The 22,884-nt window shown below is 55.5% G+C and overlaps 1 protein-coding gene across 1 annotated transcript in view; it reads left to right on the top strand.

Annotated features, from left to right (window-relative positions):
• Positions 1–1,476: 1,476 nt before the first annotated feature.
• Positions 1,477–22,884, top strand: part of LOC144731686 (fibroleukin-like) — a 33,502-nt gene continuing 12,094 nt past the window's right edge. Inside the window, exon 1 of the mRNA XM_078612863.1 lies at positions 1,477–1,594. Coding sequence (XP_078468989.1) covers positions 1,477–1,594 — 118 coding nt within the window. The remainder of the gene's footprint in view (positions 1,595–22,884) is intronic.

The following is a 22,884-nucleotide window of genomic DNA, read 5'->3' as shown; positions in this document are numbered from 1 at the left end:
GCGTTCTTGCGGCAGCATTTATCACGATCTGTGGAATTTAATCTCACGTCGTCTTAGTTTGTTTTGAGTCATTTCTACACAGTTGGATGAACCACTTCACAGGATGCGCTGCTACTGATTGTGCCGAGTCGTATCCAGCTGTCCAGCACAGGAGCTCTGCCTCTTCAGCATTTAATCTCGCTGGGTCCCAGTGTGAGTCTGTGGGTCTCTGTGTGAGTCTGTGGGTCTCTGTGTGAGTCTGTGGGTCTCTGTGTGAGTCTGTGGGTCTCTCTGTGAGTCTATGAGTTCCAGTGTGACTCTATGGGTCCCAGTGTGAGTCTGTGGGTCTCTGTGTGAGTCTGTGGGTCTCTGTGTGAGTCTGTGGGTCTCTGTGTGAGTCTGTGGGTCTCTGTGTGAGTCTGTGGGTCTCTCTGTGAGTCTATGAGTTCCAGTGTGACTCTATGGGTCCCAGTGTGAGTCTGTGGGTCCCAGTGTGAGTCTATGGGTCTCTGTGTGAGTCTGTGGGTCTCTGTGTGAGTCTGTGGGTCTCTCTGTGAGTCTATGAGTTTCAGTGTGACTCTATGGGTCCCAGTGTGAGTCTGTGGGTCTCTGTGTGAGTCTGTGCGTCTCTGTGTGAGACTGTGTGTCTCTGTGTGAGTCTGTGGGTCTCTGTGTGAGTCTGTGGGTCTCTCTGTGAGTCTATGAGTTTCAGTGTGACTCTATGGGTCCCAGTGTGAGTCTGTGGGTCTCTGTGTGAGTCTATGGGTCCCAGTGTGAGGCTATGGGTCTCTGTGTGAGTCGATGGGTCTCTATGTGAGTCTATGAGCCTCTATGTGAGTCTATGGGTCTCTATGTGAGTCTATGGGTCTCTATGTGAGTATATGGGTCTCTATGTGAGTTTATGGGCCTCTATGTGAGTCTATGGGTCTCTATGTGAGTCTATGGGCCTCTATGTGAGTCTATGGGCCTCTCTGTGAGTCTATGGGTCTCTATGTGAGTCTATGGGTCGCTATGTGAGTCATTTAGTCTCTATGTGAGTCTACTGGCCTTTATGTGAGTCTATGGGTCTCTATGTGAGTCTATGGGTCTCTATGTGAGTCTATGGGTCTCTATGTGAGTCTATGGGTCTCTATGTGAGTCTATGGGTCTCTGTGTGAGTCTATGGGTCTCTATGTGAGTCTATGGGTCTCTATGTGAGTCATTTAGTCTCTATGTGAGTCTACGGGCCTCTATGTTAATCTACGGGCTTCTATGTAAGTCTATGGGTCTCTATGTGAGTCTATGGGTCTCTATGTGAGTCTATGGGTCTCTATGTGAGTCTATGGGTCTCTATGTGAGTCTATGGGTCTCTATGTGAGTCATTTAGTCTCTATGTGAGTCTACGGGCCTCTATGTTAATCTACGGGCTTCTATGTAAGTCTATGGGTCTCTATGTGAATCATCGGTGACCGGGATGACGAAACCACCAACTCACCGCACTTTGAGAACCCCGGATTGATGACGGCGGGGCTGGCGGTCGGAGTCACGGATTGGAACCCACGGGCGGATCGGCGCCATCTCACCGTCTCTGACCTTTGCGCCAACCCCGGGCCCAGCCTCCTCGCCGCCCTCAAACGTGAAACGACGTCGCTTCGCTTGATAGAAAGTGGAGGAGACTTTCCGTGGCCGTCGTAAAGTCGGCGATAAAAACGTGGCCAGGGCCACTCTCGAAATCTTCGCTTTCAAGTCACCGGATCTCTCTCCGCGTCGCGCGCAGAGCGATGGGGGGGGGGGGGGGGGTTGCCTAACAGCTGGCCCCCTAAAACATAAAGTCCTTATTTATTTATTTATTCATTGTGCCAAACGCCAAGCGGCGGGCAACAAACAGCGCCGCTCAAGGTGTTAACGGGGGAGAGATGCGACTTTTTTTGTCTTACGCCGTTTGGTGTAAAATGGGCCATGATGATGGGAGGAGGAACTTCTTTCGCACCGTACGTCGCCATCCGGGCTCATCGGAGGGTGCAAGGGAAGGACAACAAACTAAACACAAAACGCAGTTCTAAAGAAATGGTTTTTCAATCTAGATGATAATAAAAGTGCGTAGCTGCAATGGCTTTCTAACATCGGTAAGGAAAAATGGAGGTGATCTGCAGTGTGGTGAATGGGTGGGCCTCCTCTAGGTCGACTCAGCTTCAAATGAGTACCCGTTGCGGTGTGTAAACATCGCCACTAGGGGACTAAGGCGGCCGGGCGTGGTGCTGGCCACCTACCCCCTCGCGTGCTGTGTCAGCCTTCATAAGTGCTACTCGCTAACAGTACTTGCCCCAACAGTCAATTCAGGCTATACGGGGGATCTTTGTAGTGGTGTGGTCTCGGCTAATGGCGTTTTATGACACCACTGGATCGTATCCACTTATCCGCGCAAAGTCTCGGATATTAGGAAGGATCAGTCTACACTCCTGTAGGCCACTTCCTCTAAACCGCACACAGTCTCGGATAGGGTGCCACGGTGGCTAGGAGATGTTAACTACCTCGCCTGGTATGCAGGAGGTCATGGGTTCGATTCAGACCCTGACGCCTGCTGCTGTATATTTTGAATTTGCCTGTCTCTCTCTGCCCCGTGGTCGCGTGGATTTTTCTCCGGGTCCTTCGGTTTCTCTCTCCACATGCAGCATCAACGTGCGTTTAAAGTTATTTTGCTGCTATAAATGTCCGCGTGATGATGATGATGATGAGCCACTTCGTTGAGCTATCATTTGCTAGGCTATAGCTCAGTGGGGCCTTGCCTGGTGAAATACAACAAAGTTTAGATTTCTATGAATCATTGCGGATGGCGGGATAATAATGGACTTGTTCACGCACGCCAGGGGAAGGAGTGAGAGAAGGGAGAGGCATGAGAGAGAGAAGGATTCACTTTATTGATTTTTTACACGACTATTATTTACGTTCGGCTGTCTCTCTCTTGGCGGCGAGGTTGGATTCACGTCACCCACCGCCATAATCCCATAATTGCCGGGTTTGTAGGATTCCCGGCAGAGCCGTGCAGATGTTTAACATCGCCCCGCCGCGCACCGGATCTCTCTGTCTCTCTCTCTCTGTGTCCGTGTCTTGCAAATGCGACGGATTATTTGGTGAATTAGCACCCCCCCCCTGACACACACACAAAGTAAACAAAGATCACCCGGACAGCTTTGAACAGACTGTTGAGGCGAGTGCTGTGAGCGAGCAGCACCTATGAAGGCCGGTACACGGCACACGAGGGGGGTGGGTGGCCAGCACCACGCCCGGCCGCCTTTGTCTCCCCAGTGGCGATGTTTACGCACCGCACCAGCTACTCATTATGAGGCTGAGTATATTTGGGGGAGGCCTGGGACCCCTTCAAATATTCGCCACCGGTCGTGAGCGGGAAATCGAACTCGGTGAGCACGGGTTTTGAAACGCAGCGCGCTAACCACTGCGCCACCGCTCCCCACGGGTACACTCAGAGGAGCTCTCAGCACCAGATTAGTGGCTCACCCCGCCCCCCGCTTCACTCCATCTGGGGGGCGGGGGGGGGGGTCCAAAGGTAAAGGAGCAGCCCTGCAGCTGCTTGCTCTACACCACTTGCTGGTGGTTAAGAGGCTCCATTTGAAGTATGGCTTTAGAGGAACGCCCCCACTATAGAAGGGCGATATTGGCCTACTCTTCCACGCTGGGTCCCATACGTGCCACGGTGGCTAGGAGATGTTTACTACCTCGCCTGGTATGCAGGAGGTCGAGGGTTCGATCCCGACTCTGACTCCTGCTATATATTTGGAGTTTGCATATAAATCTCTCTCTCTCCCCGTGGTCGCGTGGATTTTTCTCCGGGTCCTCTGGTTGTCCCCTATACATTTAGAATCAACATCACAAGTTTAGAGTACTCGGCTGCTATACATTTGCGCGCGATGAGCCACTTCGTTTAGATGTCATCGGTGGCCAGGTCTCTTCTGAAAAAAGTAGCTGTGCATCTCAGTGGACCTTACCTGGTGAAATAAAAAAAAACGTTTATAGTTTCAGTTCAGTCCATGCGTCTTCGGTGAGGCCAAACCAAACCAAGAAACAGATGGGAGCGGTTGTAGGAGTACCCGCACACTCAGCCGCACTGGCAGGTTTTACGAGGGGCAATAGGGGAGAGCGAGATGGGACGAACCTTTATGGCATTGGCATAAATCGGAGTAACAGAGTTGCGAGGGCACTTAACGGGAGAGTTGTGGCGGCTACGTCAGCGGCCACGTTCAGTAGGACGCGCTCCTTTTAATCGGTGCCTTGAGTGCGTTTCGTTTGACGCCGCCGGCTTGCTAACGGCCGGTGCACTGTGAATGCAATCCCACAGGCTCGCTCGGCTCTCCGATTGTATCTCCCGGCGCGGCAGCTGTAACAGTAGACACCTCTAAAATGAATGAATACAATAAAACTAAATATAACAATTCGCCCTCCCACCGCCCATCTCGCGCCTCTGTCCACACCAGCAGGATTGTACGGGTAACAGCAGCAGCGGTCAGCTCAGCGGAGCCTTACCTGGTTAAAATAATATTAAAAATTAATAATATTAAAAAGTTTAAATAGTTGAAAAGTAGATGTGTGATGAAAACTGGAGCGGCCCGAGGGCCCTTTGCATGTGCGCGGGGTGACCCTCCACCCAGGACATTCTGGCGAACCACGTGAACGCCCATCGACGGGAAGGGAAGTGACGTCATTTATGGACGGCCCCTAAACTGCTGCTCTCTGTTGGGCGGAATAAGATACGGGAAGATTTAAGAAGCTTGCACCGTCGTCTCAACTGCCATGCCGGGAGATCGAACTGGCGCGAATACATTGCACTGTGGCAGTGACTCATGCAGCCAGCTATGGCTGCAGGGTTTTGGTGGTACATGTTGTTTATGTAGTTTATTGTGAAAATTCGGTCACAGTTCCTATGATCACTGTTACGTTGCTTTTATGGCTTTATTTTGGTGATTTCGAAACGTTTTTTGGTTTGGCCATGTTTGTTTGTTGTAGTACGGAGTTAGACTGATGGCTTTAATCTAAGTTGTCTTGTGGTTAACACCATGTGAGACTAGGCTCTAAGGAAAGCTGTCTCGGGTGTGGACCAATCAACTTCAAGGACAGCGCATACATTATCAGAGTTATGTTTTTTGTTTGCATTACGACTGGAGGTATTGTGGTCTATGCAAACATGACTCCTTGTAAAAAAGGTGTCAGTTTTGTTGCCAGATAAAAGGGTAAAAAAACAATTATCATATTTTTTCTTTGGGCAAATAAAGTTCCAATGGTGTAAATGCTTACCCCGAGCTCTCATACTCTGATGGTGCATTGTCTTTGAGTTGTGCGCCTTTTGGCGTCATCTGATCCAACCCATGTGAGACTAGGCTCTAAGGAAAGCTGTCTCGGGTGTGGACCAATCAACTTCAAGGACAGTGCATATATTATCAGAGTAAGGTTTTTTGTTTGCATTATGACTGCAGGTATTGTGGTCTATGTCGGTTTTGTTGCCAAATAGAAGGGTAAAAAACCAATTATCTATTTTTTACTGGCAAATGAGGTTCCAATGGCGTAGGTAAGTTGTTAAGGATAGGGTCTCTAAGCGCGTCTCTCTATGTGAGACCTCGCATGAAACTCAGTCCTCTCTGTCGGTCTCGGTGATGCAGAGCACACGCACGCACCTGCACACCACATCCAGTTTACCTAAAGCTATGGCAGTGACTGCTAGTCACGTATCGCCAGCCACTGTGCATCTGCAAGTCAACTTGTTTCTCTGTTTTATCCACCCGGCGCTCTGCTCGTTGTTGTGAGCGTCGCTCCTCTTGCCCTCCGTTGTTGTTGGGGGGCGACTGCCTCCGTCCCCTCTCTCTCTCTCACACAGATACACAAAAACAAATACAAAGATCCCCCGTATAGCCTTAAAAGACTGTTGGGGCAAGTGCTGTCAGCGAGCACCTATGAAGACCGACACGGCACACGAGAGGGTGAGTGGCCAGCACTACGCCCGGCCACATTTGTCTCCCCAGTGGCGATGTTTACACACCGCACTAGGTACTCATTTAAGGCTGAGTCGACGTAGGGGAGGCCCAGAACCGGTTCAGATCAACGTCACCGGTGTTGGCCGTGAGCAGGAATCGAACTACTCAGGACGCCGGGTTCGTAGCGCAGCGTAGCGCTACGAGGTGCTCGCTAACAACACTTGCCCCTACAGCCTGTCAAGGCTATACTGGGGATCTTTGTCTTTTTTTGCCTCTATCCGAGAAACGCTTCCACCCGCAGCGGCGCGAGCGAGCGAGCAATTGCAGGGCCGCGCCTTTACCTGCACGAGGAGGTAGGGGGAGGGGGGTGGGGGAGGATTGCTTGTGGGTCGAGGGTGTGTGTGTGTGTGTCGGGGGGGGGGGGTCTCTGGTTTCGCTGAAGGGGGTCCCTCTCCCACTTTCCGCTCAGGTTTATGGCCAATTAGCGCTCACCTGTGCACAGGGCGCGCGCCCTGGGTCGCTTGCGCGCTCCAGGGCGTGATCTGTGAGCCAGGCACCAGGCGCACGGAGAGGTCCCGCGCGCTCAGTGACGCCGTTTGTTTAAAACGCACACACAACGCGAGAGACGCGCACGTGTCGCAAGCGAAGAAGGGTTGGTTGTTGTTGTGTGTGTGTGCGTGTGAGAGGTTGTGTGTGGGTGTGTGTGGTTGTGTGTGGGTGTGTGTGATTCTTTGTGATTGTGTGTGTGGGTGTCTGATTCTGTGTGAGGTTGTGTGTGTGATTCTGTATGTGTGAGGCTGTGTGTGTGGGTGTGTGTGATTGTGTGTGTGTGTGATTCTGTATGTGTGAGTCTGTGTGTGGGGGTGGGTGTGATTGTGTGTGTGATTGTGTGTGTGTGTGATTCTGTGTGTGATTCTGTGTGTGAGTCTGTGTGTGTGGGTGTGTGTGATTGTGTGTGTGTGTGATTCTGTATGTGTGATTCTGTGTGTGATTCTGTGTGTGAGGTTGTGTGTGTGGATGTGTGCAGTGTGTGGGTGTGTGTGGTTGTGTGCGTGATTCTGTGTGTGAGGTTGTGCGTGTGTGGTTGTGTGTGTGATTCTCTGTGTGTAGTTGCGTGTGTGTGAGTGTGTGTGTGTTTGGTTGCGGTAGTGTTGTGGTTAGCGTGCTGCGCTACGAACCCGGCGACACGAGTTCGAATCCCGTTCACGGCCACCACCGGTGACGATTATTTCAACCGATCCTGGGCCTCACTCCTAGGCCGATTCAAATGAGTACCTGGTACGGTGTGTAAACATCGCCACTGGGGAGACAAAGGCGGCTGTGCATGATGTTGGCCACCTACCCCCTCGTGTACCGTCCCGGCCTTCTTAGGTGCTTGCTAACAGCACTTGCCCCAACAATCTGTTAAGGCAACACGGGGGATCTTTGTCTTTATCTCGCGTGATGGAAGTTGCGCGCGAATTCGAGACTTGGCCCCGATTTTGGATCCACGTTGAGACTTTGGATCACGTCTCGTTTGTTGTTGTTGTTGTCGTTGTGGCCCTACTCTTGACCTCGTGCCAGCACGCGCCGCAACCCTCCCAGCATCGGTGCGTCTCGTGTTGACCGAGTTGCATGCAACCCAATCGGTCGCGCGCAATCGAAAGCCGCGCGACTCGTTGCGCAACCGATTTGCGCGCGACACGTTTCTTAACAGCCGCGACAACCCTGCGGCTCGCTGTTCAGAATCAGAATCTTTATTTAGATTGCAGGAGGAGGAATCCGATGAGCTATGAAGTTCTTTGCTACACAGATGTCCGTCCAGTATGGGCACAGGGGTCAGTTCTTAATCGTCGCCGTCTGTTTTGTACGAACAACAAACTCGCTCGTTCCGTCTCTCTCTCTCCCTTATCTTCTCCCTCAATCTCACTCCACCAATTTCGTTGCTCCCCTCTCCCTCCATCTCTGGTTCCCCCCTCTCTCTCTGGAGCGCTGGGGAGCCGGACAAGCCCCTCTCTGTACCAGCGTGCACGGCACCCTCGTGGTGTTCACCTTCTGAAGCGCTCGCTCGTCACCGTGGCGTGCGCGATGACCACCACCACCACCACGTGACTTTTCTTTCGTGTTGAGCGCGGTGCATTTAGCGCCACAGCGCGTCGATTTATAGCGTCTGTTTGTGTTGCTGGTGACTTTGTGTATTTCATATCGGAATTGCCTCCAGTGCTGTTGCTGCTGGCGGCAATAAAAGTTGTTTAAAAGTCAAAAGTCTCTCTCTCTCTCTCTGGTTCGTCGCTCTCCGCGTGCGTTTTCGCGGCAGGCCCCTCGTTAATTCGCGTGGTCTGGCGGCGCTGAAACGTGCGGCACGAATTATCGCGCCACTTTGCGTGCTCCGACAGGCGTGGAAAACGCGCCTGGCTCCCGCGCCTTTGCTTAATGCGATTTGCCGGCGCGGCAGGCGATCGCCAAATGATGAATTGTCACACACCGCGCGCGCGCGCGTGTCCGAGTGTGACACGCACGCGCGCGCGCGCAACAGCAACAATCAACAAACAAACAGCAGCGAGCACGTTCCGTTGTCGGTGTTGTTGTTGTTGTTCTGGCGTAGGGCGGCAGCAGTGTGCTTCGGGAGCTGGGGCAGCGTCCTTCACTCGCTCTCAGCTGGGGGCCACTTTCGCCGACGAGACATCATCAGCGTGTGAGTGGCCTCCACACGGTCGAAACAATTGTTGGGTTTGACAGCAGCACGATGCTGATGATGATGACGATGGGGGGTGTCGTTGTCACTCTTTGTGCGTTGTTGGGGGGCCGCACTAAAGGCCACCCGGGCCCGCCGGTGGCCCCTGGTGGCCTTGCGATGAAGACCGCTGAGCTGGAGGGTTGCCAGTGTCGTGGTCTGCTGCTGGACACCTCGATACGGCGAGGGAGGGCTTCGGGATCGAGAGAAAGAGTTCGTGTCGTGTTGATGCTCCTCTTTGTCGGTTAAAGGAGCGCAGGCCACAGTGGGTTGACGATGTGGGCAACAGTTTGGGTTGCAGGGCCACAATTGCACTGCTGCCGATCGTGGTGGCTGTAATTTTAAATTCACGAAGGAGATGCGCGCATCGGCCTGTTGTTGATGTTCTGATGATGCGGTTGATGGCTTCACCGGATGTATTTACATAGAGACTCATAGACTTGCATAGAGACCCATGAACTCACGAAGCTACCATAGGCTTTCATCTTCTTGGTTATTTCGGTAAAGTCACGTAGAAGGGAAATAATAAAATAGTTCTCACGACGTTTCGGCCACAACGCAAGCAGCCGTCCTCAGGTGAAACGTCGTGAGAATTATTTTATTATGTTTTATTTTTATTATTTCCCTTCTACGTGACTTTACCGAAAGAACCAAGAAGATGAATCCCTGCAGTCACGAAAGCTTTAAATCGAAATTCTACCATAGGCTATCACAGGGACCGATATATTGACATAGAGACCCATAGAATTATATAGAGACCAATACAACGACATAGAGATCCATAGACTTAGGCAGAGTCCCGTACAATTGTAGTGAGTTCAACTGAGTCGCAGACGTAGACTTGGAGGCAACATATTTATACTGGTAGGAACCCACTGGTTCCACCAGCCCACAGGGGATTATTGTGTCCGCCCGTCCATCGTACCGGGAGGGGCTGGGTGGGGAGGGAGGAGCTGGGTGGGTGAGGAGAGGGTGGGGAGGGGCTGGGTGGGGAGGGGAGGGTGGGGAGGGACTGGGTGGGGAGGGTGGGGAGGGGCTGGGTGGGGAGGGTGGGGCTGGGTGGGGGGTGGGAGGGGTGGGGCTGGGTGAGGAGGGGCTGGTCACCCCGTGGTGCCCTTATAAAACTCAACGTTTAACCTACTCACGCCGGCTTGTGCCCGCCCTCACAGTCGAGCATATTTGCGGAATACACCACGCCGCCGTTGACCCTGGCCATTGACCGAGCAACCCAACGTTCCTACCAGCTCCCTCCGCAGGAATGTGTTTCAACTCCAACACACGGGTAACTTTCCCCTTCACAGAATAACAACCTATGGTGGTGAGCACCAGGCTAGCTACACAAGCTACTACACTAGTTACTACACTAGTTACTGCACTAGTCACAACGTAACTGTGAAGTTCCAGAGCTACATTTCCAAAGTCGAGATCTGCTTGCTGGCCACGACGAAAGGGCTTCAGGAGAGAGCATGAGAGAGTTGTGGTTTTTCCTGTTCCTCATCCTCCGAAACCAAACAATTTTTTTATTTTACCAGGTAAGGCCCACAGAGCTACGTCGCTATGTTATTTTAGAAGCGAGCTGGACACAAATGACAGCTCCACGAAGTGGCTTTTCGTCATCACGTGGACATTTATAGCAGCCCAAATACTCGAAACGCGCGATGTTGATTCTAAATGTGGAGGGGAAAACCGGAGGACCCGGAAAAAAAATCCACGCGACCACGGGGAGAGAGACACACAAACTCAAAATACACAGCAGGCGTCAGGGTCGGGATCGAACCCACGACCCTCCTGTATTCTAGGCGAGGTAGTTTGCATCTCCTAGCCACCATGATGATGATGATGTGAGAGAGAGAGACACGCAAACTCCAAATACACAGCAGGCTTCAGGGTCGGGATCTAACCCACTAACCTCCTGCACTCCAGGCGAGGTAGTTAACATCTCCTAGCCACCATGATGATGTGTGAGAGAAAGAGACACGCAAACTCCAAATACACAGCAGGCGTCAGGGTCGGGATCGAACCCACGACTTCCTGCACTCCAGGCGAGGTAGTTAACATCTCCTAGCCACCATGATGATAAGAGAGAGACACGCAAACTCCCAATACACAGCAGGCGTCAGGGTCGGGATCGAACCCACGACTTCCTGCACGTCAGGCGAGGTAGTTAACATCTCCTAGCCACCATGATGATGATGATGTGAGAGAGAGAGACACGCAAACTCCAAATACACAGCAGGCGTCAGGATCGGGATCGAACCCACAACCTCCTGCACGTCAGGCGAGGTAGTTAACATCTCCTAGCCACCATGATGATGATGATGTGAGAGAGAGAGACACGCAAACTCCAAATACACAGCAGGCGTCAGGGTCGGGATCGAACTCACAACCTCCTGCACTCCAGGCGAGGTAGTTAACATCTCCTAGCCACCATGATGATGAGAGAGAGACACGCAAACTCCAAATACACAGCAGGCGTCAGGGTCGGGATCGAACCCACGAACCTCCTGCACTCCACGAACTCGTTGGCGAACGTCGGGTTTTATGCTCGGGCACGTGGTTCCTACGTCACACCGTGCGCACGGCTGAGGGCAGTACCGTACCGCGTGACGTAGGCCGTCTCGGCCCCAGAGTGCACCTCGCCTGGCACGTGCGCCGTGGTGACGTCATCCGCCGCCTCGTGGCGTTTGGCGGCTGTTGCTGTTGTTGTTTGTTTAGGGTCGTCCCGTCGCATGCAAACAATTACATTCGTGCTTCTTCAAATGTTGCGTGAAAAAAAAACCCCGAGACATTAACGCGAAACAACAACCAACAAAATAGACGAAGAAAAACAAACGTCTGCGAGATCGGGTCTTTGGTAAGTTGCTAAATTGGTAAAAGTACCAAATAATTGGTAAATTAGATAATTGTCACGTTCAACGCGTGTACGTAGGCGTGACGATTGAATTTCTACGGCTGCTACATCGCGCGCTGCAGGGTCTAAACCGCTACCCCCAGCACCAAAGACAAAGACCCCCCGTGTAGCCTTCACAGACTTTTGGGGCAAGTGCTGTTGCTGTAGATGCATCTAATTGATACGAGAGGGTGGTGCGGTCAGAACCACGCCCGGCCGCCTTTGTCTCCCCCAACGACGACATTTACACACCCGCACAAGGTGCTCGTTTTGCATCTGAGTCGACCTAGGGGAGGCTCAGAACCGGTTCAGATCATCGTCGGTGACCGTGAGCTGGAATCGAACTGGGCCCGTCGGGGTTCGTAGCGCTACCGAGGCGCGCTGACCGCTCCTTCACCGCCAGCAACTCCGCCACTCGCCGTTCCTCGCTCGAGACAGGATGTCTCTAGTTACATTTACACACCCACACCCCACACCCCCCACCCTCACACCCGCCACGCCCCCCACACCCCCAAACCCCCCATCCCCCACATCTCCCACACCCTACACACCCCCCACAACCCCCACCCTCAGACCCCCCCACACCCCCACACCCACCTTACCCCCCCACCCCCACACCCCTCACCCCCCACACCCCCCACCCCCCCACACTTCCACACCCTCACACCCCCCACACCACCCACCCCCACACCCCCCACCCCTCACCCCCCACACCCCCCACCCCCCCACACTTCCACACCCTCACACCCCCCACACCACCCACCCCCACACCCCCCACCCCTCACCCCCCACACCCCCCACCCCCCCACACTTCCACACCCTCACACCCCCCACACCACCCACCCCCACACCCCCCCACCCCTCACCCTCCACACCCCCCACCCCCCCCACACTTCCACACCCTCACACCCCCCACACCACCCACCCCCATCGCCCCCCACCCCTCACCCCCCACACCCCCCACCCCCCCACACTTCCACACCCTCACACCCCCCACACCACCCACCCCCACACCCCCCACCCCTCACCCCCCACACCCCCCACACCCCCACACTTCCACACCCTCACACCCCCCACACCACCCACCCCCACCGCCCCCCACCCCTCACCCCCCACACCCCCCACCCCCCCACACTTCCACACCCTCACACCCCCCACACCACCCACCCCCACACCCCCCACCCCTCACCCCCCACACCCCCCACCCCCCCACACTTCCACACCCTCACACCCCCCACACCACCCACCCCCATCGCCCCCCACCCCTCACCCCCCACACCCCCCACCCCCCCACACTTCCACATCCCCCACACCCCCCACCTCAGACCCCCACACATCCCCCACACCACCCACCCCCATCGCCCCCCACCCCTCACCCCCCACACCCCCCACCCCCGCACACTTCCACATCCCCCACACCCCCCACCTCAGACCCCCACACATCCCCCACACCACCCACCCCCGTACTGGTGTGAGCACCCACACTTCACCCCGCCACATTATAATCAACCTTGCGGTCGACTATTCGTATCTAGTGGCGTGCCACGGTGGCTAGGAGATGTTGACTACCTCGCACGGTATACAGGATGTCGTGGGTTCAATCCCGACCCTGACGCCTGCTGTATATTAGCATCTAATTGATACGTCTAATTGCTGTAGATGTATCTAATTGATACGTTTAATTGCTGTAGATGTATCTAATTGATACGTTTAATTGCTGTAGATGTATCTAATTGATACGTTTGATTGCTGTCGATGTATCTAATTGATACGTCTAATTGCTGTAGATGTATCTAATTGATACGTTTAATTGCTGTAGATGTATCTAATTGATACGTCTAATTGCTGTAGATGTATCTAATTTATACGTTTAATTGCTGTAGATGTATCTAATTGATACGTTTAATTGCTGTAGATGTATCTAATTGATACGTTTAATTGCTGTAGATGTATCTAATTGATACGTTTGATTGCTGTAGATGTATCTAATTGATACGTTTAATTGCTGTCGATGTATCTAATTGATACGTATAATTGCTTTAGATGCATCTAATTGATGCGTCTAATTGCTGTAGAAGAATCTATTTGGCGGACAGTGAGATACATCTCATTTTATAGCTACATCTTACTGCTAAATTACACAATTTAGTCTCAAACCGCTTGTGCACCCAGTGACGATTACATTTATTTGGCTGTGCCAGTTGGCAGATCATTACCTAGGCCTAACCCAAACCTCACAAAAAATACGATGACATTTAATTAATTTCTTTGCAATTTAAAAAAAAAATGCCCCTTGCAAAGAGGATGGATTTGTATTCCTGTCGCTTGGATGGACCACGACTCCTGTACCGGCACTGCGTGTGCTTCGTCCTCATTGACATTTACTCTCGAGCAGATAAAGGCGAGAGTGTTCTGTACCGGATGGATCATTGCACGTGTGGGGTTTGGCTCGACTGATAAATTCAGAACATTTGCACCGATAAATTAGATTTTTTTTAAATTGGCATACACAACACACTGGGCCTGTAAACCCTAGTCAGATGATAGTGATGATAACCTTCTCGTAATTCTTACAAACTCATGAAGCGTTCTGCCAAGCTGCCAATACAAGCAAAACGCATTGCTCTCTTCACGTGCAAATAAATGTCTGTTCGAGTCCATCAACCTATGTATTAACTTTTCCACACCAATATCATACAGCGGCATCCGTCTAGGCAAGAGAGCGCAGGAGCGGGTTTAAATTTTTCTGAGTCTCATCAGTAAGAGACTCACGGTGGCTAGGAGATGTTAACTACCTCGCCTGGTATACAGGAGGTCGTGGTTTCGATCCCGACCCTGACGCCTGCTGCCGTATATTTGGAGTTTGCGGTGTCTCTCTCTCATCATCATCACGGTGGCTAGGAGATGTTAACTACCTCGCCTGGTATACAGGAGGTCGTAGTTTCGATCCCAACCCTGACGCCTGCTGCTGTATATTTGGAGTTTTCGGTGTGCCTCTGTCTCTCCCCGTGGCCGCGTGGATTTTTCTCCGGGTCCTCCAATTTTCTCTCTCCACATTTAGAATCGACACCACGTGTTTAGAGCATTTCTACGCTTGCGAAACGTGCACCCCCCCTAATGGAACATCTTCGCCGGTTAGAAACATTTAGGCTGGCCTGCTAACGATCCATTTTGGGTTTAACCATATATGTGTGTGTGTGTGCGTCTAAGTGGATGTGTTTCTATGTGTGTGGGTCAATGTCTGTGTGTAAGTTCATGTGTTTCTATGTGTGTGGGTCAATGTCTGTGTGTAAGTCCATGTGTTTCTATGTGTGTGGGTCAATGTTTGTGTGTAAGTTCATGTGTTTCTATGTGTGTGGGTCAATGTCTGTGTGTAAGTCGATGTGTTTCTATGTGTGTGGGTCAATGTCTGTGTGTAAGTCCATGTGTTTCTATGTGTGTGGGTCAATGTCTGTGTGTAAGTTCACGTGTTTCTATGTGTGTGGGTCAATGTCTGTGTGTAAGTTCACGTGTTTCTATGTGTGTGGGTCAATGTCTGTGTGTAAGTTCATGTGTTTCTATGTGTGTGGGTCAATGTCTGTGTGTAAGTCGATGTGTTTCTATGTGTGTGGGTCGGTGTCTGTGTGTAAGTCCATGTGTTTCTATGTGTGTGGGTCAATGTCTGTGTGTAAGTTCATGTGTTTCTATGTGTGTGGGTCAATGTCTGTATGTAAGTTCATGTGTTTCTATGTGTGTGGGTCAATGTCTGTGTGTAAGTCCATGTGTTTCTATGTGTGTGGGTCAATGTCTGTGTGTAAGTTCATGTGTTTCTATGTGTGTGGGTCAATGTCTGTGTGTAAGTCCATGTGTTTCTATGTGTGTGGGTCGATGTCTGTGTGTAAGTCCATGTGTTTCTATGTGTGTGGGTCAATGTCTGTGTGTAAGTTCATGTGTTTCTATGTGTGTGGGTCGATGTCTGTGTGTAAGTCCATGTGTTTCTATGTGTGTGGGTCAATGTCTGTGTGTAAGTCCATGTGTTTCTATGTGTGTGGGTCAATGTCTGTGTGTAAGTTCATGTGTTTCTATGTGTGTGGGTCAATGTCTGTGTGTAAGTTCATGTGTTTCTATGTGTGTGGGTCAATGTCTGTGTGTAAGTCCATGTGTTTCTATGTGTGTGGGTCAATGTCTGTGTGTAAGTTCATGTGTTTCTATGTGTGTGGGTCAATGTCTGTGTGTAAGTTCATGTGTTTCTATGTGTGTGGGTCAATGTCTGTGTGTAAGTCCATGTGTTTCTATGTGTGTGGGTCAATGTCTGTGTGTAAGTTCATGTGTTTCTATGTGTGTGGGTCAATGTCTGTGTGTAAGTCCATGTGTTTCTATGTGTGTGGGTCAATGTCTGTGTGTAAGTTCATGTGTTTCTATGTGTGTGGGTCAATGTCTGTGTGTAAGTTCATGTGTTTCTATGTGTGTGGGTCAATGTCTGTGTGTAAGTCCATGTGTTTCTATGTGTGTGGGTCAATGTCTGTGTGTAAGTTCATGTGTTTCTATGTGTGTGGGTCAATGTCTGTGTGTAAGTTCATGTGTTTCTATGTGTGTGGGTCAATGTCTGTGTGTAAGTTCATGTGTTTCTATGTGTGTGGGTCAATGTCTGTGTGTAAGTCCATGTGTTTCTATGTGTGTGGGTCAATGTCTGTGTGTAAGTTCATGTGTTTCTATGTGTGTGGGTCAATGTCTGTGTGTAAGTTCATGTGTGTGTCTGCCTTTCTCGCCCGAGCAACGCCGGGTACTTACCGCTAGTCTGCTATAAATGTGCGCATGATCAAACCACTTCGTCGAGTTATCATTTGTGATATCCCGGCCGCGTCTGGAAAAGAGCTATGCAGCTCAAGTGGGGCCTTATTTGAGTAGCATACACATCGAGTCAGGCTTGGTGAAACAATTGCTGCTGGTTCGCCAGATGTTATTGGCTAGTGGCACCTCGCCTATAAAAACGTGGCCCCTCGTGACTCAGCGGTCTCTTGGAATGTCGCGAATTCAATTTCAGGTTGGGTGGCAGGAGGCGGTGGTGGTCGTGGTGTTGGAGGGGAGCGAGGTTGATTCAACCCATCATCCCTCCCATCGGGGCCGCTAAAACGGGTTCCACTTAAACTAAACCATTTTTTTATTATTAATGTTGCCAGGTAAGGCCCACTGAGCGATATAGCTCAGTGGGGAAACAAAGGCGGTCGGGCGTGGGGCTGGACACACACCCGCCCCCCCTCGTGTGTCGTGCCGGCCTTCATAGGTGCTGCTCGCTAACAGCACTTGCCCCTACAGTCTGTGAAGGCTACACGGTGGACCTGAGTCTCTGTGGCTTTCAAGGGTGTGACCCACTCACTGCGCGATATTCGAGACGCGATGCAGCCGCGACTAAATATTTACTCTGCTCGTCACGCTCGTCTTAAGGGGTCATCACTTGTCCACACCGCCCCCCCACCTCTTCTTCCTCCCCACCCCTCTCTTCACCTCACCCCACCCCCCCCTCTCTTCACCCCACCCCCCCTCTCTTCACCCCCCCCCACCCCCCTCTCTTCCATCCCACACCCCCCCCTTCTTCATCCCCCACACCCCCCCCCTCTCTTCACCCCCACCCCCCCCCTCCTCACCCCCCACCCCCCCTCTCTTCACCCCCCACACCCCCCCCTCTTCATCCCCCACCCCCCCTCTCTTCACCCCCCCCACCCCCCCTCTCTTCATCCCCCACCCCCCCCCCACTCTTCACCCCCCACCCCCCCCTCTCTCCCCACCCCCCCCTCTTCACCCCCCCCCCCCTCTCTTCACCCCCCCCCACCCCCCCCTCTCTTCATCCCCCACCCCCCTCCTCTCTTCATCCCCCACCCCCCCCCCTCTTCACCCCCCCACCCCCCCTCTTTTCATCCCCCCCACACCCCCCTCTCTTCATCCCCCACCCCCCCCTCTTCATCCCCCACCCCCCCCTCTTCATCCCCCACCCCCCCCCCTCTTCACCCCCCACCCCCCCTCTCTTCACCCCCCACCCCCCCTCTCTTCACCCCCCACCCCCCCCTCTCTTCACCCCCCACCCCCCCCTCTCTTCACCCCCCACCCTCCCCTCTCTTCACCCCCCACCCCCCCCCCCTCTCTTCACCCCCCCCTCTTCATCCCCCACCCCCCCTCTCTTCACCCCACCCCCCCCTCTCTTCACCCCCCACCCTCCCCCTCTCTTCACCCCACCCCCCCCCTCTCTTCACCCCCCACCCTCCCCTCTCTTCACCCCCACCCCCCCCCTCTCTTCACCCCCCCTCTCTTCACCCCCCCACTCCCCCTCTCTTCACCCCCCACACCCCCCTCTCTTCATCCCCCACCCCCCCCCTCTTCACCCCCCACCCCCCCTCTATTCATCCCCCACCCCCCCTCTCTTCACCCCCCACCCCCCTCTCTTCACCCCCCCACCCCCCCTCTCTTCACCCCCCACACCCCCCTCTCTTCACCCCCCACCCCCCCTCTATTCATCCCCCACCCCCCCTCTCTTCACCCCCCCCACCCCCCCTCTCTTCACCCCCCACCCCCCCTCTCTTCACCCCCCACACCCCCCTCTCTTCATCCCCCACCCCCCCCCTCTTCACCCCCCACCCCCCCTCTATTCATCCCCCACCCCCCCTCTCTTCACCCCCCACCCCCCCTCTCTTCACCCCCCCACCCCCCCCCTCTCTTCACCCCCCACACCCCCCTCTCTTCATCCCCCACCCACCCCCCCTCTTCACCCCCCACCCCCCCTCTATTTATCCCCCACCCCCCCTCTCTTCATCCCCCACCCCCCCTCTCTTCACCCCCCACCCCCCCCTCTCTTCACCCTCCACCCCCCCTCTCTTCACCCCCCACCCTCCCCTCTCTTCACCCCCCACCCCCCCCCTCTCTTCACCCCCCCTCTCTTCATCCCCCACCCCCCCTCTCTTCACCCCACCCCCCCTCTCTTCACCCCCCACCCCCCCCTCTCTTCACCCCCACCCCCCCTCTCTTCACCCCACCCCCCATCTCTTCATCCCCCACCCCCCCTCTCTTCACCCCACCCCCCCCCTCTCTTCACCCCCACCCCCCCCTCTCTTCACCCCCCACCCCCCCCTCTCTTCACCCCACCCCCCCTCTCTTCATCCCCCACCCCCCCCTCTCTTCACCCCCACCCCCCCCCTCTCTTCACCCCCCCTTCTCTTCATCCCCCACCCTCCCTCTCTTCACCCCACCCCCCCCTCTCTTCACCCCACACCCCCCCTCTCTTCACCCTCCCCTCTCTTCATCCACCCCCTCCCTCTCTTCACCCCACCCCCCCCCTCTCTTCACCCCACCCCCCCCTCTCTTCACCCCCACCCCCCCCCTCTCTTCAACCCCCACCCCCCCCTCTCTTCACCCCACCCCCCCTCTCTTCATCCCCCACCCCCCCTCTCTTCACCCCACCCCCCCCTCTCTTCACCCCCACCCCCCCCTCTCTTCACCCCCCACCCCCCCTTATCTTCACCCCACCCCCCTTCTCTTCATCCCCCACCCCCCCCTCTCTTCACCCCCCCCTCTTTTCACCCCCCCACCCCCCCCTCTCTTCATCCCCCACCCCCCCTCTCTTCACCCCACCCCCCCCCTCTCTTCACCCCCCACCCCCCCTCTCTTCACCCCACCCCCCCCTCTCTTCACCCCCCACCCCCCCTCTCTTCATCCCCCACCCCCCCTCTCTTCACCCCACCCCCCCCTCTCTTCACCCCACACCCCCCCTCTCTTCACCCCCCCCTCTCTTCATCCACCCCCTCCCTCTCTTCACCCCACCCCCCCCCTCTCTTCACCCCCCACCCCCTCCTCTCTTCACCCCCCACCCCCCCCGCTCTCTTCACCCCCACCCCCCCCTCTCTTCACCCCCCACCCCCCCCATCTCTTCACCCCCCACCCCCCCCTCTCTTCACCCCCCACCCCCCCTCTCTTCACCCCACCCCCCCTCTCTTCACCCCCACCCCCCCCTCTCTTCACCCCACCCTCCCCCTCTCTTCACCCCACCCCCCCCTCTCTTCACCCCCACCCCCCCCCCTCTCTTCACCCCCCACCCCCCCTCTCTTCACCCCACCCCCCCCTCTCTTCATCCCCCACCCCCCCTCTCTTCACCCCACCCCCCCCTCTCTTCACCCCCACCCCCCCTCTCTTCACCCCCCACCCCCCCCCTCTCTTCACCCCACCCCCCCTCTCTTCATCCCCCACCCCCCCCTCTCTTCACCCCCACCCCCCCTCTCTTCACCCCCCACCCCCCCTCTCTTCATCCCCCACCCCCCCTCTCTTCACCCCACCCCCCCCCTCTCTTCACCCCCCAACCCCCCTCTCTTCACCCCACCCCCCCCTCTCTTCACCCCACCCCCCCTCTCTTCACCCCCCACCCCCCCTCTCTTCACCCCACCCCCCCCTCTCTTCACCCCACACCCCCCCTCTCTTCACCCCCCCCTCTCTTCATCCACCCCCTCCTCTCTTCACCAAACCCCCCCCTCTCTTCACCCCCCCACCCCCCCCTCTCTTCACCCCCACCCCCCCCTCTCTTCACCCCCCACCCCCCCTCTCTTCACCCCCCACCCCCCCTCTCTTCACCCCACCCCCCCTCTCTTCACCCCACACCCCCCCCTCTCTTCACCCCCCCCTCTCTTCATCCACCCCCTCCCTCTCTTCACCCCACCCCCCCCTCTCTTCACCCCCCACCCCCCCCCTCTCTTCACTCCCACCCCCCCCTCTCTTCACCCCCCACCCCCCCCTCTCTTCACCCCACCCCCCCTCTCTTCATCCCCCACCCCCCCCTCTCTTCACCCCCACCCCCCCCCCCTCTCTTCACCCCCCACCCCCCCTCTCTTCATCCCCCACCCCCCCTCTCTTCACCCCACCCCCCCCTCTCTTCACCCCCCACCCCCCCTCTCTTCACCCCACCCCCCCCCTCTCTTCACCCCACTCCCCCCTCTCTTCACCCCCCACCCCCCCTCTCTTCACCCCACCCCCCCTCTCTTCATCCCCCACCCCCCCTCTCTTCACCCCACCCCCCCCTCTCTTCACCCCACCCCCCCTCTCTTCACCCCACACCCCCCCTCTCTTCACCCCTCCCTCTCTTCATCCACCCCCTCCCTCTCTTCACCCCACCCCCCCCTCTCTTCACCCCACCCCCCCTCTCTTCATCCCCCACCCCCCCTCTCTTCACCCCACCCCCCCCTCTCTTCACCCCCCACCCCCCCCTCTCTTCACCCCACCCCCCCTCTCTTCATCCCCCACCCCCCCCTCTCTTCACCCCCACCCCCCCCCCCTCTCTTCACCCCCCACCCCCCCTCTCTTCATCCCCCACCCCCCCCTCTCTTCACCCCACCCCCCCCTCTCTTCACCCCCCACCCCCCCTCTCTTCACCCCACCCCCCCCTCTCTTCACCCCACTCCCCCCTCTCTTCACCCCCCACCCCCCCTCTCTTCACCCCCACCCCCCCTCTCTTCATCCCCCACCCCCCTCTCTTCACCCCACCCCCCCCCTCTCTTCACCCCACCCCCCCTCTCTTCACCCCACACCCCCCCTCTCTTCACCCCTCCCTCTCTTCATCCACCCCCTCCCTCTCTTCACCCCACCCCCCCCTCTCTTCACCCCACCCCCCTCTCTTCATCCCCCACCCCCCCTCTCTTCACCCCACCCCCCCCTCTCTTCACCCCACCCCCCCCTCTCTTCACCCCCCCCTCTCTTCATCCCACACCCCCCCCCTTTTCACCCCCCACCCCCCCCCCCCTCGCTTCACCCCTCCACCTGTAGATCCGGAGCTCTTCAAGGACTGCTGCTTCGTGACTTCGCTCACGTTATACTCTTAGGTTTTTTTCGGTAAAGTCACGTAGGAGAAAATAAATAATAAAAGTTAAAATAATATAAATAATAATATAAATAAAATTACAAATCACGACGTTTCGGAGGCCTCCGTCGTGATTTATAATTATATTTCTATTATTATTTATATTATTTTTACTTTTATTATTTATATTTACCTACGTGACTTTACCGAAAAAAAACCTAAGAGTATGAATCCTTGCAGTCACGAAAGCTTCACATCTAGAATTTGCTCACGTTGTTACGAAATTCGAAAAAAATAAATAAATTGACTCTTCTTGTTACGGTCGACGATTTTTGACGCTTGCCTTAGACACACTCCCGGGGTTGAGTGGTGCCGTTAGCGAGGAGCAGCGCCACCGATAAAGGTCGGCACGGCACACGAGGGCGTGAGTGGCCGACTCCACGGCCGCATCTCGTTGTCTCCCCGGCGCTGCTGCTGCCGCTGCTGCTGCTGCTACAGCTGCTGCTACTGCCGCTGCCGCTGCTACTACTGCTGCTGCTACCGCTGCTGCTACTGCTGCTGCCGCTGCTACTGCTGCTGCTACTGCCGCTGCCGCTGCTACTACTGCTGCTACTACTGCTGCCGCTGCTGCTGCTGCTGCCGCTGCTGCTGCCGCTGCTGCTACTGCTGCTGCTGCCGCTGCTGCTACCGCTGCTGCTACCGCTGCTGCTATTGCTGCTACTGCTGCTGCTGCCGCTGCTGCTGCTACTGCTGCTGCTGCTACTGCTGCTACTGCTGCTGCTGCTACTGCTGCTACTGCCGCTGCTGCCGCTGCTGCTGCTACTGCTGCTGCTGCTACTGCTGCTACTGCTGCTACTGCTGCTGCTACTACTGCTGCTGCTGCCGCTGCTGCCGCTGCTGCCGCTACTGCTGCTGCTGCTGCTACTACTACTGCTGCTGCTACTGCTGCTGCCGCTGCTGCTGCTACTACTGCTGCTGCTACTGCCGCCGCTGCTGCTGCTGCTACTGCCGCCGCTGCTGCTGCTGCTGGCACACCGCCCCAGGTAACTGCGCTCTTGTCAACGTCCCAGTCGAGGAGCCGTCACTGCTTTTGGGCGTGAGCGCGACACCAACGCAGTTTACCGGGGTCCGTGGCGCTGCGTACGAACCACACTGCACACTACCGCTCCCCACTGCCCGTGACACACGGAGACAAAGACAAAGGTGCCCCACGTAGCCTGCGAGTGCGTGAGCCTCTGCGCAGAGTGTTGGACATTCCACCACTCGGCTTGACCCCACACGAAGCCGGCAGCACGGACTCACCACCCAACCGACACGTGGCCGGTCCCATTTAACGGGACGCCGCGTTGGCGACGAGATGTTAACTACCTCGCCTGGTGTGCAGGAGGTCGTGGTTTCGATCCCGACCCTGATGCCTGCTGCTGCTGTATATTTGGAGTTTGCGTCTCTCTCTCATCATCTTCACGATGGCTAGGAGATGTTAACTACCTCGCCTGGTGTGCAGGAGGTCGTGGTTTCGATCCCGACCCTGATG

This window comes from Lampetra planeri, chromosome 40 (genome assembly GCF_965212315.1).
Source record: "Lampetra planeri chromosome 40, kcLamPlan1.2.h2, whole genome shotgun sequence".
NCBI classification, from domain to species: Eukaryota; Metazoa; Chordata; class Hyperoartia; order Petromyzontiformes; family Petromyzontidae; genus Lampetra; species Lampetra planeri.
This window is presented reverse-complemented; position numbering and strand designations above follow the sequence as displayed.